This window comes from Rhinatrema bivittatum, chromosome 8, assembly GCF_901001135.1.
Source record: "Rhinatrema bivittatum chromosome 8, aRhiBiv1.1, whole genome shotgun sequence".
In the NCBI taxonomy this organism is placed as follows: Eukaryota; Metazoa; Chordata; class Amphibia; order Gymnophiona; family Rhinatrematidae; genus Rhinatrema; species Rhinatrema bivittatum.
The window spans coordinates 22582736-22603023 of record NC_042622.1 but is presented as its reverse complement, the minus strand read 5'-3'; the positions used below and the strand labels follow the sequence as shown (position 1 = coordinate 22603023).

General features: G+C 44.2%; 1 protein-coding gene across 1 annotated transcript in view; it reads left to right on the top strand.

The window, feature by feature from the left end:
• RTF2 (replication termination factor 2) overlaps positions 1-14691 on the top strand; it is a 52753-nt gene extending 38062 nt beyond the window's left edge. Inside the window, exons 6-9 of the mRNA XM_029610793.1 lie at positions 634-747; positions 1831-1885; positions 1967-2053; positions 13484-14691. Of these exons, the coding sequence (XP_029466653.1) occupies positions 634-747; positions 1831-1885; positions 1967-2053; positions 13484-13659 (432 nt within the window). The 3' untranslated portion in view covers positions 13660-14691. The remainder of the gene's footprint in view (positions 1-633; positions 748-1830; positions 1886-1966; positions 2054-13483) is intronic.
• Positions 14692-20288: the final 5597 nt, after the last annotated feature.

Below are 20288 nucleotides of genomic sequence, written 5' to 3'. Positions count from 1 at the left end.
GAACTTTTTATTGGACTAAGTACACTTGGGACTAGCTTTTGAGAGCTGTGTGTGTGACTACAACGATTGAAAGAATGGGTATTTACCGGGGATGGAAGGATAGCAGCAGAATGGACCAAGTGAAATAATGAGACTGGAAAGTGAATGAGTGGAAGAGAGATGATTAGATTTCTTAAGGACTGCTTCCAATATATGGGGCCTGATTCATGGAGGTCTTTTTCTGTGGACACAGAGAAGAGGCTTGCTGAATTGCGTCTGTAGAGTTAGATTGGAAGGAAGTTAGGTCTTTTGTAGGACATGCAGGATGAGGGATGAGTAGTAGATATCTCTTTCAGGTCTTCTGAATGCAACTTGCATGTTAATTTTAGCTGCGTACTGGTTCCTGAGAGAGAAATAATCGTACAGAATGGTGGGACTGTCTTCCTGGGTGAGTTAGTTATGTTTACATTGTATACAGGTATAAATACATGTATTGATTATTGCATTTTACTGATATTTTTATCTGCGATGTAGAATATTTTGGGTTCGTGTTTGTGGAGCAAGGCAGTTTAAAAAGTGCACATGTAATAAGAATGGAAAATGCTTGTTTGCGATCTGGGAAACATTTTCTCCTGTTCTTGTTCCTTTTTTAAGTGTGGCAGAGGTTTTCAAGAAGAGGACGTCATTTTGTTAAATGGCAGTAAGGAAGAGGTGGAGATGTTGAGGAAAAGAATGGAAGACCGAAGGCTGAAGGCGAAAGTGGGAAAGGTAAGGTGGAAGGCTTAAGGATGGTTAAAACCCTGCCTCCCCAGGGCTGCACGGCACCCCCTCTATACAGCTGGCTGTGGAGCATGTTACCTCTCTGCAGTAGCAGAGTCGCTGTTTCAGCTCCAGTGCATGTTTTTAAACATCTTCAGCATTGCCCAAGAGCCGTACCAAAGATGAATGGTTCTGCAGCATCTTTAAATGTGAGATTCCTACATCTGTCAGCTAAAGCACTCAGACTATGTTTGTAGCAAGCTTACTTAATTCCAAACATTTGCCTCCTAAATAGCTTTTTTTTTAATTTTTAGTAAAGCTTTAGTGCGTGGGGAAAGGAGGAGGAGAGTCTGAAAGCTCATTGTCTGTTCCCATGGTCCTTTTCCTAATATGACTCCACTCTTCTCTAACCCTGGGAATGACCCAGCCCTTTCCCTGTCAGCATTTTACATTCCCTCTGTTTGGCTGCATAACCTCAAGAGATCAGGTCTTTCCCAGGCTTTTGATGCCAAGGCATGTGGGTTTTATTTGACTCCAGTATTTACTCTAGCCATGAATGAACAAAGTTAATTAAAAGAACTCTTATTGTTGTATTTTAGAAGAAATATCAGCTCTTTCATTGCAGGGTTTCTCTGTGGGCTCTGTCTCTAAATTACCCATCAGTTACCTCCATGTTATCATGGAGCTCACAGTTTGTCTCCCCAGGTTTCATCTTTCCTCCTGCCAAGTCTGAAATCTATTCAGAAGTAGGGTCTGATGGAAGAATCCCTACCTGTCTTTGTTTCAATCCTGGCTTCCATGATCTTGGACAGTTCACTCTAACATCTATGGTGTGTGCCTCAGTTCTTGGTGGGGAGGTAGTGTTAATTGATATTTCCCATCCTGCCTGATAGATCCCCAGATGGCCTTACATTTTTCATTTTTAGTAAGTGTGACATGAGCAGGCCTGAATACAGTGATGCCGAGCCATTTACTCCACTGTGAAAGCTGAGCTCAAATCAGCATGCCGCATGCTTAATTTGCAGTGCATCGTCCTTGAGATGTACTTGCACTACCTGGGCTGTTTTCTTACTTATTTTTCTCTGCTTCCAGAAGTCGAAGAAATGCAAGGCATCAGAATGCATTTCCCAGCCAGATGCTGCAGAAGGTACTTCATCATTTGCCCTTTTGCCTCGTATGTGGACTTTTGAAGGGTGTTCTTGAGCCATTTTTTTTTTTTCTTTTGTAGACTCTCCAGGGCCATCAGAAGCAAAGAGTAACAAGGTCTTTCCCGCCATTGAAAAAATCCAGTTTGTTTCCAGTAGCAAAAGTGAAGGTAAGAGACACTGTATCGAAAGGAGATCAACTAAATTGAATAATAACATTGAAAGGTTTGTTTTATGTTAATGTAGCATTTTAACTGGTCACAAATCATGCACATGGTGGCTTTTTTTTTTTTTTTTTTTTATTTGTGCACTGCTTTAGCAGTGTCTCAGGCTACCTAACCTGGAAGTGGACTACGTTGAAATGTTCCTCCAGATTATACCACTGTTCATTCTTCCAAGAGGAATATATTTTGGGTAGCTTTTTATTTTGTTGTGTTTTGGGGTTCTTTCTCTTCTGTTAATTAAAAAGGGGATCCTGCTGATGTCTCTGTTTCAGGTGTTGGCTGTACCATGGAGCCTGCTTACAGAGGCTTCCATACAAACCACACCGCTTAAGGACTAACTCTCCGTACCACATTATGAGGCCCTTTGACTGCTGTACAGATGCACTGGGAAGCTGTAACGCCCTCAGCAGGACTTGGAAGCCCATGGGGACAGACTTGGTGTAGAGAGTAGGTGAGGGAGGGAGAAACTGGTGGGGATGCCTGGGGGGGAGGGGTATCTCCTCCTCCAGTGGGGGCAGGCTCAGGCCATGCAGAAGCTTCCCTCGCCCCAGTGACAGGGGCATCTTCATTCACTATTCCCCCTCTTCCTAGCCCATCCCCACAAGTCTCTCTACCTCAAGCCTGTTCTCACCAGTTAATCTCTCTTTCTCCTCCATCCCTACAAGTCTTTCTGGCCCCTGCAAACTATCCCCATGGTCTCTCTCTTTCTCTGTCGCCCACCAAACCCCATCCCCACTACTATTTTTCTTTATCTTTTCACCAGACAGGCCCCAGCCTATTCTCCCCACACAGTCCTCCTCACCAGTCTTACCTTACTGATAACACTTTCCCTCCCTGTGCTGCTCGTTTGCACCAGACCAGCGGTGATGCAGACTCTAGGAAGGCAGGCCACAATCCTGCCCACATTCCTCTCTTCATCTGGGCCATCTGTTGTGCAGACTGTGTGGGGGCAGCAGCAGTGCAATCCTGCAGCCTGATCTTTGTTGCATGTTGGCCAAAAAGGCTCTGGGTCGGTGGCCCTGGGGTGAGCCAGCACAAGATCACCACTGGATCAGTCTAATAATTCTATAATGCATTTCTTGCTAGAGTGGTATGCTGTCAGACCCTGAATTGAATACCACAGCAAAAGAAGTAGAAAAGGATGACAACTTGGTGGTCTGAGAAACTGATAGGTATTGGAAAATGTTAACTTTGGGAGCTTCCTGGGCAGACTGGATGGGCCGTAGGGTCCTTTTCTGCCATCACTTTCTATGTTTCTATGTAAAATGCAGTGTGCAGTTGTAAATAAGTACAAAGCAGCCTTTGATGGTTCATTGGCCTCCAGAATTTTATCCTGTAGGCAGGCTTGCAACAGCGCAGGGACGGCGCTGAGGGCAGTACCACAGTATTGCTCAGGAAGCTATAGAATTAATCCGTCTGTTCACTTAGTCCTTCAGCTGAAGTGCAAGTAACAAGCGAGTCATACCATAGGTTAATGAATTTGTAAGTTAGTACTCTCTGGAGTGCGTTTTTCTTAATGTGTTCAGCTATTACAAACAGAAGTCCTTGAAAGGGTCAGGCTGTGGAGGCCTCTGGACTTTCCCTCACTCTAACTATGGAGCTGTAATCAGATCACGGGTTAATGTTTGCTCTCAGAAGCACTGGGCTGCAATCTCACTGCTTAATGATAGAAGTGCAATCCGTGGCAGAGTAGCACGTGATGAGTTTGATACTGCAGAGTCATATTAGATGGTTGACCTTTGCCGTGTGTACAGATGTGATTTTTGACCACTCCTGGTTATCGTGAACTTGCATCCTAGTGCATCTTGGGACTTGTGGACCTGTTCCATCCATTTGAAACCAGCACTGCAAGCACCAAATCGCATGAAAGGGGAGGGGCAGGTGTCTGAAAAGGGGACAGGCCTAAAGTCTTTTGCTCGCTCATCTCTCTCTCTCTTCTCTCTCTCTCTCTCTCTCCTCTCTCCTCTCTCCTCTCTCTCTCTCTCTCTCTCTCTCTCTCTCCTTAGTGTTTGGGTAATTGCCAGGTTCTTGTGGCCTGGTTTTGGCCTCTGTTGGAAACAGGATGCTGGGCTTGATGGACCCTTGCACCCAGCATGACAATTTCTTATGTTCTTATTTCCCCCCTCTCTCTCTCCCTCCCTCCCTTCACATTACGGAAAAGGCGTGTCCTCTTAGCCGACTAGAAATAAAGCTAGTTAAAAGAAAACCATCAAAGTAGATAGACATGATACTTCTAAGGCTAACAAATGTTTAAAGATGCAGCTTTTGCATGAGGAAGAGATCTTATGAGGGTGAACAGCAAACATCAGATTACCAGATTTATCTAACTTCTTGGGTCATATTTTACTGTATGTTGTGTACCTTCCCCACTCCCACTATATAGTAACAGAGTAGATGATGGCAGAAAAAGACCAGTTGTCCCATCCAGTCTGCCTAGTTGTACCTCACTGCTAAGGATATATGCCAGCTGCAGAAGTTTGACCTCTTGTAAATGTGACTTCTTATCCGTCAATTTTCTTTTGTTTATTTCTCATTGGTTCTCAGCCATGCTGAGCAGATGAGCATTGTTTCCATACCTAATCCATCAGCCCTCCCTCCTGTCCCTTTTCCAAACTTTGTAATTATCTAGCAGCTACCAAAAACTAGTGAGCCCGTTGCCTAAACATCTGGCCTCCTAGGTCTCTGGCCTTGCTGGCCATCACCAATAATGCTAACCTGTTTGGTTTCTGGGATGTTGTAGAATGCTGATATTAACCCAACTGGCCCATGGCTTGCAGGTTGTGCTTCTTGCAACTGCCATTTGTTTTATCTTTGTTACCTCTCCCCCCTGCCTCTACGCTAGAGGGAGAGATGAGATGGTTGTACAGAAACGAACATGCACACTTTGAATTTGGAAGAGAATTTATGCTCGTGAATAGAAAGGATTTATATGAAGCCAAATTGGGTTCCAATCATTTCAGAAAGAAACAGCAACTGCAGTATTGACCGGGGTGCAAGGAGAGACTGCTCAGAGAGACCAGATTATCCCAGATTACCCTCACAGCATTTACATTATCATTTAGAAAATGAGAAAAAAACTGCCTGTAACCTGGATTGGCCTCTGTTAGAAACAGGATGCTGGGCTCGATGGACCCTTGGTCTGACTCAGTATGGGAACTTCTTATGTTCTTACCAGTAAAATAATTCAACCACTGGTTGGCTCACTAGATCATTACAAGCAGAAAAAGCTGTGCAGGTTAGTGCATGCTATGATAAGCAATTTCAGCCCATTACAGAGCGATAATGAAGAAACAATGATCAGTGGGAAGGACCAATGAATTCTTTGCAGTCATTGATACCGTTTATTGCATTAACGTAAGAGTTATGCATAGGAGACGTTGCGCAGAAGTTTGGAGACCACATAAGCCTTTTCTTCAGAAATGAGGGAACTCTGTGCTCTTGAAGCCCATGTGCAACCTCCTGTGACAACGTGAAAAGTACAGCTTGATTAAGGAGCAATATCCGACAAGTGGTCAAGCTGCTACAAATGACAGCTGAACAGGAATAACTTTGAGCAGATTGGGCCAACTGGACTTTCTCTGCTCTCATCTATTATATTGTTGTGATGAGAGCTCTGCACTACAAGTGTAGTAAGTGGTGGGAGTAGGTAGGATAACTTCTCCCCCTCATTGCCCAGCTTTATGCATAAAATTATATATGAAGATAGGGCATAGTGTGAAAATGTCTATTCATTGATGTTCATTTGATAATATCAAGCAGGCCAATACAGAATGGTGCGCTTTACACGCGCTATTATTACCCTATTACCCCTTATGCTGTAAGGGGTAATAGTGCATGTAAAACACGCGGCCAACTCCCCCCCCCCCCCCCCCCCCCGAAACTAATAACACTCATCACATCACATGCAAATGCATGTTGATGAGCCTATTAGTTATACCCGCGGGATACTGAAAGTAAAATGTGCAGCCCCTTGATCCCTAGCTAAATTTACCGGGGTAAAAAGAGGCAGTGAAGGATATCTTCCTGGGATGTGGTCGATATCCGCACTGCCCAGACAAACTTAGGTAAATCTGCTCGGATAAATGCCTACCCAGTTCCTGCACGCTGGCTTACTGAACATGGACCTCTTTTAATATCAAGATTACAGTTAGGGCAGATTTGTGAAAGTGCACATGATCAGTATGGCAGGTGGTGACGGCTTTTTCATCCAAGTCCTGCAACGTTTAGGCTCTGGGACGCAGTTTCTGCTCTGATAATGTGGGGCTTTGGGAGGACTGGTTCTGTAGGAGTTGACATTCTCTGAAAAGGTAAGATCACTCTGTACCAGGACCAGGGCTTTCCTTCACATGCCCTCCTACACACTGAGCCTCTGCTTCAGAACCTGCTGCTCACTTTGTTCCTACTTGTGCTGATGCTCCTAGAAGAGGTTTGTTTGTACAAGGGTGTGCCCCAAGTGCACCAGGATTTTGGCTCTAAATTACAGTGTGCTGGCCTCAGCAGAAATTGTTTGGCCCAGAGACAGGCTGCAGCATGAGGGGCATTGTAAAGAAGGGTGTACATCACTTCCCAGCAAGATATATCTGTCAAACGCAGAGCTGAGAAGCAGACTCCATTTAAATCCAGATACTGGCCCATTCTGCCATGAGGCTTTTCTCTTAAAATGTACCCTGGTTTCTGTGTCAACAAGTATGACAACATCAGCCATCTAGTGGGCAATGTCATCTTATAGTACCGACATGGACCAGCTCTCTGGAGGACCACTTTGCAACCGCTGCCTCACAGACCTCTTTGGTATTTTCTCACCTGAGCAGCTGCACCAATTCAGACCTGTCGTTCTCCCTAAAAGTGTTTTCTACTGTTTAAATCTACTTTTTTCCTATCACATTTTTTTTTCTGATGCTCCTCTGGGACACCTATACAAATTTAATTCAACCTAGCTGACATTGTCTTTGGAAAGAGTGGATTTAAGGCCTGCATCTGTGGATGAAATATGTCCATCACAGATACCCACTATCTGCTGCTGGTGTCTTAGACCCAACCACAATGATGTCCCCAGCTGCAGGTACTGTGCACTAGTTCCATCCCTTTAAGATGGAGGCCCTTTTTCGTCATTCTTTGGCACAGAGATGGCAGCAAAGGAAAGTAGGACACTGAGCAAGGGATGCTGCAGCCCTTGTTCTCCAGCCAGAGGCGATAAAGCAAAGCTTCTCCACCTCCAGGAATGAGGCCTCACGTAAGGAGGCTTGGCAAAAAAGGTGGCGTTCTAAAGAGGGCTACTCTAAGCGGAGTTAGTCTGTCATAGTGACCGCCTCTAAGGGGAAAATGGCTCCAGACATGTAAAGCCAAAAAGATCCACTTGGTGCCATATCTCTCTGGCAGAACCTCCACACAGGTGCATGCTTCTTGGGGCTGTGCACCTTGGTGCCAGGATCGTCCATGCAGAAAGAGTCCATGAAGTTTGACACCAGAGCCTTCTGTGCTGAAAATACCATCATTCAAGGAGCATCATGTGGCACAGAGTCCCTGGAAGCAGAAACACTCTTCCCCAGGCCATCCTCAGGAGCATCACCAGAGAAAACACCCCAGGTGATGTTTCCTGAACGTCCCTCAGATCAGTCCGGACGCATGAGTGTTTTTCTCCCCTACCATCAGATGGAAACAGAGAAGAAAAGTTTGGCTGAGACTATTACTTAAAGTGCACCACCTGCAGTCCGACAGTATTTCTCTGTCCCCAGCAGATGATAGAGGTGTAAAACCTGCAGTTTGGAGATTAAAAAAAAAAAAAAAAAAAAAAGGGAGAGAAAGAAAGGAGTGCTCCCGTGGGTGTTAAGAACCATGAGGGATTTTTTGATTTTGTTGTGGAAAAGCCTTCACTAATTTTAGAAAATGTACAGTTGTAACATCAGCAAACAGCCAAACTGTAGCATGAATATGATCTTTCCTGGAATGATGTTACAGCAGTGAAGAGTGACTCAGCTTCCTACTGTGCAAAGTTCACACAGGATGTGAAGTTGAATGAAAACCCTAAATTGCTTCGTTGACTTGCCCTACCCACCTACCGTATGGTACTGTCTCTCATGCAACATGTATTCCAGAAATGGGTGATTTAAAGAAGTTCATAATTGATTTTGGTGCAGTTTTCAAGCATTCCAGTAAAACAAAAAAGTCTTTTATGATATCTGTGAAGAGATGGTGTTTGAATGCAGCAGTCCAGTTCCTGATGTACCAACAAGATGGTTTAGTTTGTTTTTGGCTGTACAGAGTGTGCAAAAAGCATGGCAGGTCTTAATGCGTCTCTTAGATCACGAACTGTTCAACAGCGGAAAAGCCAAAAAACTAGAAATGCAAGCAACTACCCAAACTAGGCAAAACCTTTGTGCAAAACTTGAATTTCTGATTGAAACACGTCAACCATTGTATGAAGCACAGAAGAAACTGGAATCCTTTCTCTAATACAGAGGTGTATGGCGTTCTGGCTAACTATATCACTGCAGAACTTTCTTGTAAAAGCACCGCTGTAGAGATTCCAGAAAAAAACAAATGTTTTCATGTCCATGATGTCAGTTGGTGAGCAGGAGGCACTCACAGATTGTTTCAAAGTTTTCTTGAAGCTCTGTTATAGAAGTCAGAAGCTACTGTCACTCATAATCTGTCCCCTGAAGCTTTTCATAGCGATAGATCATTCTGGAAAGTAATTGTGCTGTTTGACCCTCATTACAAAAGTGCAACTTCAGCGGAAAAATTGGAAGACTATTTTCATGTTATATTACCTTTTGCGGCTTCAAATGAAGGACATGATATATTGGAAAGTGAGTTCCATGCATACCTGGCAATGCCTTTCTAGACAAGAGCACCACCACTCCTTTTGAATTCTGGAAAATCCACTGCACCAACTCTCCAACTTTGAGCTGTGCTGCTTCTCGCATCCTGAGTGTCCCACCTGGCTCAGCTGCTGGGGAGAGAGTGTTCTCTAAATGTGCCTATATCTGGCTGCAGAAGAAAACATCTTGAAAAAGACACTTTAAACAACGTATTGTGAGTTTGTGCTGCACAGGACTTTTGGAAATTACACTGAAGACCTCCACTGTCTGCAAGAACACAAGGTTTCAAAGGAAATTATCTTTTGAGAATTTGTTAATGCATGATTGATGGCATAACTGTTTAGAACTTTGTTTTAAAGTTCTATAGTAAGTAAGCAGTAAATTTTTCATGTTTTGTGTTTTTTTTCCCCCTATCATCACTTCTGTCCACCAAACAATGCTCTGAGCCTCACCAGGAAAAATGAGGCGTAATTATTTTCCACTGATTTTTCTCCCAGAAAAATGATGAATATTGTTTTCACTGATTTTCTCCCATTTTTATTCTTGTGAAAATAAACCCTGATAAATTCCTAGGGAAAAAATAAAAACTGAAAATAAAGGTCCATATATATGCATTACTTGTCCAGCAGATAAAGGCAGGAGAGGAAGGAGAAATTCCTCCACTATGTTAGGGATATGGATGAATGTGGAAAACAACTCATTCACAGGCCAATACAGTAAAGTGCGGCCGCAGTTACCCTGCTTCTAACCCGCTTTCTACTCAAATTTGGCCGCGTTAGTCCAACCCGCGATTCACTGTCCCCTTTAACCCATCCTTACCGCCTCTTTAAATCAACGGGTAACCCTTTCCGCCCGCGGCATGTTTATGAGATGTAAACGATCGGATTAGCTATTCCCTCACACAGTAACGCGCGGCCCGATTATCGCTTTTCAAACCTGCAGTTTTGCCGCGCGTTTAACCTCCTAACTTACCGCCTACCCTTACCCCTGCGTTAGTGTGGAGCGTCAGGCAAGCCGAGATGAAATTTCACGGGCCACAGAGCAACCCCAGCCAGCCCCGCTTCACTGCCTGACCCCCTAACTCCCCGGGACAAGACGGAGCAAACTTTCCGCCAGCCCCCGCTCACCTGCCCTGACCGCGTCCATGGATGCCGATCTCCCACGCTGACAACTCCTGAGCAGCCCCAGGGGCTGACTGACCCCCTAACTCCTCCCCCTCCAGTACTCCTTCCTCTCAACAGGCCAGGCCATCCTCTCCCTGAGCCCCAGCCACCCCCCGCTCACCTGCCCTGGCCGCGTCCATCTCCCGCGCTGACAGCTCCGGAGCAGCCCCAGTCCTCTCTCCCCTCCTCCCGGGAGCAGCCGGCGGCGAGAGCGGCTTCAGCAGCCCGGGGTGCATCGGGCGCTCCCCATGGTTCCCTATTCTCTAAAAGGTAAGGCGTGCACGCCGTGACCTTGGACGTCCAGCCGGGTGCTCAGGTCACGGCATACGACGTCCGAGGTCACGGCGTGCACGCCTTACCTTTTAGAGAATAGAGAGCCATGGGGAGCGCCCGATCCGCCCCGGGCTGCCGAAGCCGCTCTCACCACCGCCGGCTGCCCCTGGGAGGAGGGGAGAGAGGACTGGGGCTGCTCCGGAGCTGTCAGCGCGGGAGATGGACGCGGCCAGGGCAGGTGAGCGGGGGCTGGCTGAAAGTTTGGGGGGAGTTGGGGGGAGAGTCAGGGGGTGGCTGGGGCTCAGGGGGAGGATGGCCTGGCCGGTTGAGAGGAAGCAGTCCTGGAGGGGGAGGAGTTAGGGGTTCAGTCAGCCCTTTTCCTGTATCCACTTCCTGGTACCTGTCATTTCCAATGTCATTTGAAATGACAGGTACCAGCGCACCCAGGATACTGTATAGGTGCTGTATAAGCGCCTATACAGTAAAATGGATTGGGCCTCATGGACGCGTGTTGGATGCGGCTAGTATTTGCATGCAATTTTAATACAGTCTTGAGCGGTAGGTGATCCGGATTGGCTGGCAGGCTTACCTGAGAGTAAAATAAGATAATGAACCTGACCACTGCTGCACCCTGTAGATGATGTTCTCAGCTACAACCAATAAGCAGTCAAAATCAAGGAAAATCATTCTATAATAGGGGATTGTTTCACCCCACCACACAGCAGCAGCCGTATAGGAGACCATAAAAGCCACAACCCACATGACAGCAGGAACCAGATTCCAGTTTTTGAAACAAGCCAACATCACTTTCCCTTAAGTCAGAATCGGGGCAGAATTCAATGCCTCTTGAAAATATGGGGAAGAGTCACTGGACAGATGGTGTGTCATAATACTGAAGGAAGAATACCAACTACATTTCCTTCAACTTCCACCAGGGAGACCCAGCAGGAGATCTTTGGCCAGTTCATCACAGGCTCCCCAGTTGCAGGAAGAAATGAGACTTCTGCTTCATCACAAGGCAGTTGAAAGGGGAGGGTCAAGATCAATTCTTGATCTGAAAAATCTAAAATTCCTTTTCAGAGAAAAATTCAAAATGAACTCTGTTCAAACTGTCCTCCCTCCCAAAGATATGAGGGATTTATTATGCTCTGTGGATCTAAAAGACGAACCCACTCCCATTCCTATCCATCCCCTTCATCACAAGTTCTTCATATTTGTGGTGAATGGTTGACATTATCTGTACAAAGTTCTACATTTTGCCCTCTACATGGCACCCAGTATCTTCACCAAATGCCTAGCTGTGGTGGTGGTGCACTTAAGGAAACAGGGAATTTTTGTTTCTCCTTATCTTGACGATTGATTGGTGGAAGAATGTGTTGCAGGAGAGTGCCCACCACTTGCTAAAAGATATAATAAGCCTCTTGCAGTCCCTAGGGTTCATCAACTTTCTGAATTCTAATCTAATCCCTATGCACATTTTTCTCTTCCTCTGAGCACTGATCAACATTCAAATCGGCAGGGCCTATCTACTTGCATAGAAACCCAAACCTTATTAATGTTAGTGGGTCTTCTTATGGAAATGGAGATCATAGCTGCTTGCTCAGTTTTGGAGATCCTAGGACATATTATGGCTACAGTTCACATCAGGCTTTTGTGTGGCTTCACATTTGATGGATTCAATGAGGTCACAAAGTTTAGTGGCATCACCGGTCTCGACCCCTTTCCCATCCAATAACCATCATGGCCCCAGTATGCAAAGCTCTAAATTTATGGAAAGACCTAGAGCTCCTCATGCAAAGTGAACCACTCCAACAGCCATGGCATCAGGTGCTTGATCAAAGTGCTGTTTCTCATAGCAATAACATCAACATGCAGAGTAAATGAGCTTCAAGCACTCATCTTGTATTTCTCACACCTCCTGTCCTTCAACAATAGGGTGTTTGTTTTATATACAGACAAGTTTCTGCCCAAGATATTAGCTTTTCACATAAACCAGACAGTAACACTTCCTACATTGTTGCCAAGACCTCATTTACACAAGGGGGTAGTGGACACTGCATATACTGGATTGCAAGTGGGCCTTAGTCTACACATAAAGAGAAAACCACAATGGGTCCTCTCAACTATTCATCTCCTATGACCCTAATAGTTTGGGGATCTTAGTGACCAAAAGTACTCTCTCTAACTGGCTATCTGATTGCATATCGTACTGCTACAAATTATCAGGGTTATTAAGTAAGAGTAATGGCAACTTTATTGGCATACCTTCACTCTGCTTCCATTGAAGAAATATGCAGAGCTGCTATATGGTCATCTGTTTTGATGTTATTTTGATGTTATTTCCAACTACTGTCTAGTCACCATGTCACGAAGAGACACTGTTTTTGGAAAAGCAATTTTACATAATCTTTTGAAAGCCAACTCCCCCTCTTCACTACCCGGGTTGTCTCTTCAGAAAAGGAAAACTAGATAATCAGTGACCACACTCAGCTTTGGAGTTCTCACTGTCTGATTTCATCCTGTTTTTCAATGGAGAAAGCAAAGCTGTTATCCTTCGTAGACAGCAGGATAGATTGGATGCACATATCCCATCCTCCTAAGCTTTGTAACTGACTGAGGAGGTTTTTGAGATAGGTTACAGAGAGCCGGTCCGTGTCAGTACCTTTGAACGACTTCACCCATTAATATGTCTGATTTATCCTGCCATCTACAGAGAACCCCCATTATGCGTAAGCAATGTTGCTTTATTCCACATGTTTACTTGCTTACTTTCTTGAGTGTTAGTAGAGGATGAGAAGAGATTCTTGCATGAGTACCAGCAAGTATGAATTTTTGTGTAAATTTATATTTCATTTGGAGAGACAGTGGTCAGAAATTGGAATGCTTTGTCTAGTAGCACTATAGAAATTAGTAGTAGAATTTATAGTTGTGATTTATTATTACGGTAAATATTAATGAAAATAATTCTAATTCTATTCACCTTTCTGTAAAAAAGCATTGCTTAAGCTGTAAATGTATCATCTTCTGTCCCACAGTTTTTATCTCCTTCACTTGACTCTTCTGTTTCTAAATTCTTTAAGCCACAAATTTAATGTATTATTTCCCACTTTTTCCTTCAGCTGAGGGAGGCACATCGGCATTAGGAATGTCTTCATCCACTGTCCTGAAGAGACCATTACCAAATGGCGAAGAGAAATCAGAAGCTTATAAATCCATTTTCACTTCTCACAGCTCAGCAAAGCGCACTAAGGATCAGTCCTCCAACTGGGTTACTCACACTGCTTATTATTTCTAAATGGACATTGTGTATATTTGTAGCAGTGTGAGATCTTGTGGAAGTTGAGGTTCTGTAGGCCCTCTACATCGTGACTTTCTCCGATTTGCTTGTTCTTACCAAATTTTATAAATTGCTAAATTGAAGTAGGCAGTGTAAAAGCTTTTGCATAAAGTATAATTGGAATCATACAATAGTAAATGATTAACTCTACTTTTAGATCTTGTCTAAAGAGGTGAAATTCAGGGCAGGACCATCAGTCCTGTAGTTGGCCATAGTGTCAGAGCTGACCTTCTCGTAAGAATTCCTTCAGTACTTTCTGGTCATAAGACTATCTGGCTCTGAGCCTGATATTCCAGATTGGTAAGGAAGGTGGGAGATGGGAAATATTTACTGAGGAATTTTTCTTCTCATTTGGCTTCTTATGTGGCTGGTTATCCTTTCTACATATTGCATACAAGGTATACTCCAGTTGTAGTGCATATCAAGGTATAGTCTCCTTTAATTTCTAAGGAACTTAAAACTGGTGAGCTTTATTTTGGGGGCTATCACCCAAGGTGTGTGCGTGTGTGACTGTTCTTATAATGTCACATGGTGAGACACTTGATCATCCAATGTAGAATAGAATAATTTACAAATGAAAATAACCCCCACCAAGTCTTCATGTACTATGGATAGATTGTAAGAAACAGCAAAAGTAGGGCCAAAAAACTTTCTTCTTGTCCAGTTTCTTGTCTTTATTAGTCATCGGTGTTTATATGACCACTCAGATGTATCATCAGATATTCAAATCTTAAGTTGGAAACTGTTGGGAGGGACCACACATCTAAAAACAAATAGCATATTATATTTTTATAAAGGGCAATATCAAGGCAGCAAGGCATGCATGGGGATAACGCTCAGTGATGACTTACCAAAGATTTTGTGAGGAAATATAAAGGTTTCTAAACTTCTTTAAATTCTAAAAATAAAAATATATTTCTTATCAGAACAAATTATGGATGAGAGACAATATTTGTCATCTTTTTATTAAATCAAAATCTTTAACACATACATAGCAGGGTGCTTGGTTTCTGATATACCTTACTACTATATTACAACTTGTCATAACATTTTGGAACAGGTCGATCCCTTCCCTCTTTCCTCCCTGCCCCCTCCCTTCAATATAACACAAATTTGGAGATCAGACTTGAAATCTCATGTAGATTACATTTATGGGTAGTTAATTAGTTCACTTCTTGCCTTAGGGGATAGGGTTTGGAGATAGGGGTGCCATACACTTATAAAGGTACGTTTGAAAGATATTGCAGTGGACTGGTTTTCCAGTTGCATTACTGCATGAATTTTATTCCTCCATAACCAAAAGCTGGGAGGTTCTGATTTACACCAATGCAACAAGATGGCCCATTTTGCTACCAATCACACAAAAATACCCACGCACACACAGTGTACTCCAATACACCACAAATGTGAACAATAACAAAAGAATAAATGTATTGGTCACTTTTTTACAGAAAGCACTCTGTCGCCAAATTACTAATGTAAGACCCTCTATTCACGAGTAAAGCATATTAAATAACTTCTCGTTTACCATAGGGGTCTAATTTACTTTTAATAAATCCTGCAAAACTTTTACTTAATTTTTCTTAATTTTCTTAAAAAGTCGATACGAAAATTATAGGAAACTCCCCATTAATACTGCATGGCTAATGAAGAAGGAATACTCATCCACAATAATGAAGTCCCACAAGTCCCGACATGGCCATGAAGAGTATTCCTTCTTCATTAGCCATGCAGTATTAATGGGGAGTTTCCCTATAATTTTCGTATCGACTTTTTAAGAAAATTAAGAAAAATTAAGTAAAAGTTTTGCAGGATTTATTAAAAGTAAATTAGACCCCTATGGTAAACGAGAAGTTATTTAATATGCTTTACTCGTGAATAGAGGGTCTTACATTAGTAATTTGGCGACAGAGTGCTTTCTGTAAAAAAGTGACCAATACATTTATTCTTTTGTTATTGTTCACATTTTGCTACCAGACAGGCTTTGTGGATCAAAAGACGCCTGTCCTTTCCGTGGACTCGGAAGGAAGAAGGTACGTTGAAGAGCACCCCTTCCCGGTGTAAAATCCACTGGTTGATCAGAGAGGATAAATACCGCTGAATCTTTTCCCAAAACATTTGACTAGGTTTACAGGTCCAAAAACTGTGCCCCAGTGTAGCCTTGCCCATCTGGCATTTACTGCAGGATTCAGAATTCAAAAACCCTGCTCGAAAAAGCCAACAGGGCAGGAAGATGAGCCCGATGGAGAATTTTATATTGCATTTCCCTTAGGTTGGCATCGTCTGTTAACTCAGGTATTTGTTTGAAGGATCACAAGACAGAACTCAGCCAAGGTGAGGCAGATCAGCCTTTCAGCCTGCGTTCAGGGGGGGACAAAATGTCCTGGCTTGGAGCTTGGCCAGGGCCTTCCGCAGGCAAGACCCACCCACCTTTCCCCTCCAACCTACAGCAATTTCTCAAGGCTCTCTACAAAAGTCTCATTAAAGTGAGATTTTTGTAATGAAGAAATATGTCTCATTGGAAGATATGCAAAAAACGTTTTAGGAGAAAGATTATATTGCTTTGGCAGTGCCTGGAAAGGAACCACGGTCCTCTGGGAGTCAAGGAGCTGTGATGTGGATGTTATGCCCACTCGTGTCCACTGACGAAAAATCGGGCTTTGAAAACCTGGAAGAAAGTCTAAATTGCCTAAAAGCAGCAGGTAGACAGAGGTCTGCGGATCCTGTTGCAGCCTGGCACAAATATAGGTCAATGCTTTATGCACTACTCCAATCAGTGTTACTTAGTAAAGTTGGAGGAAGCTGGGATCTACGAGCGTGAAGTAGATAGGAGTTAGTGGTTTAAATTTCTACTTCCAAGGGAGTAAATTGGGTAGAGGTCAGTAGATAATCTCTGACATGTCGTAAAAGACAGGCCATGTTATAGTGTTTAGTGTTTGGGAGACCGAGGCCCCCTTGCTGACATGTGCCCACCAGCCGGTTGATGGAAATCCGTGCTCTCTTCTGCTTCCATAAAAAGCATGAGAGAATGGCATAAATCAAGCGTATGTCCTGTTTCTGTAAGGCTAGTGGTAGCGTCTTCAGGACAATAGCCAATGAGACAAATGATCATCTTGCGTAGATTAATACGTCCCGTTCCCTGTACGTACTCGGATCAGTCCAGACCATGGTTGAGCCTCCTCTCCAGCAGGTGGAGACAGATCAAAACTGAAAGTGTATCCTATATGAGGACAGAGCCTACCCTGTAGCCCTTCAGTATTTGTCTCCAGCAGGTGGAACAGCTCACCCTGTGGTTCCCTGTTCACTTCTACTTGTCCCTTCTGGGCGTTTTTTTCCTTCTGTGTGTCTATCGTGTTTGGATCAAGCAAGTATTTCTGAGTTATTGTGTTAAAAAAAAAAGTGTTAACTCTGTGATTCCTTCACAGGAGACAGTCCCTGTTTCCTCACTCTTGCGGGGGCCTAGGGGGGCTTGGCCCCTTGTTTTATATAGCCTAGGCTCCCTTTTCCCGGTGATCCTCAGCTGCAGGGGTGAAAATTGGTGGTGCCAGTCACTCCGCCTGTTCAGCTCCCTCTCTCCTTCTCTTCTGTACTGCTCTCCCTTCATTGGGATCCATGTTTGTTTACCTGCTGACAGGGACATTTGTAAAAAAAAGAAAAAAAAACAAAGACTAAATAAAAGGTGATTTTTACCTAGAGGAGTCCCTGATAACATTAACAGAAGGCTCTTGCCTGCCTGCCTGCTTACTCTTGCAGCTTGAGAGAGTGAATTGAGAGCATGCACAGTTCATTCTGTGCCTCCGCTCCTTCAGCACCAGTAGCTCAGCTTATATTAGTGCTGCCTCTCTCCCACCCAGCAGCATGCCACGATCTGAGATGTGTTTAGCCTGCGGGGATTCCTCGGTCAGGCTTTCGTGGGAGGGGCTCTGTTCATGCTGCCTACTGGGGGGGGGGGGGGGAATGTTCCTCCGAGGTCCCGATGCCCTCCGGGACCCGGACCAAGCCGCCAAAACTGTTTCCCCTGCCGTTCCCGGGCCGTCAAACCGTGGTAACAGCAGCCATTTTGGGTTTTGCTCTGGTTTCTTTATCGGAGCTCCCTGAAGCCCCTGACCCTTTTTGGTGCCCCCCCCCCCCCCCCTGATCTGAGCCCCCCACACTCTCCTCTACTGGATCCTGAACCCCCCCTAGAGGCAGGCAGTTGAACCTGCGGCTTTCTCTGTTTTCCACACTGGTGATTTCTTTCTTTCTCCTGATTGTTTCCAGGATCAAGCAAGTATTGATTAATCTCTATATGTTAAAAAAAAAAAAAAAAAAGAATTTGAGGGAAATCAAACTTCTTGTCAATGTGAGACAGCCCTGTCTCACAGTTCTTACAGGGTCCCAGGGGGGATTTTCCCCTTGAGTACTCAGCCTGGAACCCCTCTTCCCGGTGACCACTTGCCTGGCTTAAAAGGCTGATACGGGTGGTCCAGTCACCCCCCCCCTTTTTGCGTCTGCCTCAGGTCTTTCAGCAGAGAGGCTCCCATTCCTCGGCTTGTTTCTTTGGGGGAAAAAAAAAAAAGACCATCGGAGGCACAGCTTACCCATGCTTTTTATTGCAGGCTCCAGCAAGGTAAGCAGCCGGGGAAGTGATTACTGGTGGTCCAGTCCCTCTCTTCACCCGTGTGTGTCTAAGCACTGTGTAAAAAAAAAAAAAAAAAAAAAAATTTTTTTTGGTCAGCTGCAATCCAGGACCCCTGCCCACCTGAATCACCATGTTTTTGGCCAATTTCGTGTTTTGTGAGCCGTTCCCCCACCATGCCACGGCCATCCTGGTGTATAGCATGTGAGGAATCGGCCGTGCGGTTTTCTAGGACTGGAATTTGCTCGAGGTGCCTTCCAGGGGGGGTGGGCAGCTTTTTTTTTTCTTTTTCAGGGTCTGCAGCAACAGCCAAGCCTCGTGAGGCTCAAACATGCCAGGCTCGCAGGAGCTCAGACCTGGTCTTTTCTCCCTCAGACCATTAAAGCAAGAGGGTAGGCTATCTTAAGAAAGCCGTTTGGGCAACAATGTGGATTAGACGCCAAAGGATAGTCCAAGTTTGAGCTTTATTTGAATGGAAACATAAGTTTTGTAAACTCTCTTAGACTTAGTGCACTAAAAATCTAGTGGGCTGTATGTCCTTGCAGTATCTGAGCGGAGACAATATCACACCACCGCATTACTAAAACTGTAACCGTCTCTAAAAGTCAGTAAGGAGGTCCAGACAACTGATCCGTAAAGATAGACTTTTATTGCCAGCAAGATGCAGCTAAGACAAAGGCTCAGTACAACTGCATGCCACGCCCCCTTAGGAGCTAACTTTTATGCACTTTACAACTCTTATCTTTCACACATGCGTTCTGGTTTTGCTGAACAAACAATTTACAAACTGCTGAACAAGCATTAGCTAGCGTGGTCCTCTAGTAGGTGTAGCTTATGATCAGACTATTGTTTCGTCACTTAATTGACATGTTAGACATTTTACAGCGGCGTTCGTATTAATACAATACAAATTATTATTCCAAAATGGAGTCACATTACGCTAAATGTTAGTGCGTAACTGCGTCACTACCCATTATGTGCCGTTTGCGTTGCAAATATTAGTACATTAAAAATGGCTGTGCGTTTCACTGCTGGCATGGTTAGACGAGAGACTTTTCAGTTGTTCAGTCTTCAGAGGTTCACGAAATTGAACTCCTTCAAAACCACCAGACCACTAGATTTTTGGTGCACTAAGTCTAAGAGTTTACTCATATACATAGTGATCATCTATAATACAGCCCTTGAGGCAACCCCAGGCGGGGCGAAACTTGGCCTGAGTGGGGCACATGTACAAAATTTATGTTTCCATTCAAATAAAGCTCAAACTTGGACTATCTTTTGGCGTCTTTTCTCCTTCAGTACAGGGACGGCAGCCATCTTAAGCAAGCACATGTCATGCAGCTCAGGCAAGGGCTGTGGGGGAGGGGGAGCTTCCTCCAACATTGTATCCAGTCCCTGCAACTCCTGATGAGAATGCAGCTCAGGATCAGGTTGTTTTTTTTACAGGAGGACCCTGCTTTTCCAGATCAGGATGTTGATTCTGTTTCCTTTTCTTTAGATTTTGTCTTATAGAAACATAGAAATGACGGCAGAAGAAGACCGAATGGCCCATCCAGTCTGCCCAGCAAGCTTCCCTCATTTTTTCTCTCATACTTATCTGTTTCTCTTAGCTCTTTGTTCTATTCCCCTTCCACCCCCACCATTAATGTATTTATTTATTTATTTTATTTATTTATTTATTTATTTAATTTTATATACCGGCAACCGTTTGCACATCGTGCCGGTTTACAGATAACTTACAAACAAAGATATGTAGGCAGAGCCTTTACAAGGAACAGTGTTTAAAACATAGCTCAGAAACAGAGCAAAACTAGCAAACTTGTGGAAAGAGGGGTAGGGGTGGTCGAGACAGGGGAAGGGGAGGGGGCGGGGGGGGAGGGTGGGTGGGTGAAAAACAGGTACAAAAGGAGTAATATGTACAGGGGTCGAGAGATTATTGACGTATACATAGGTTATATTATTGACATCT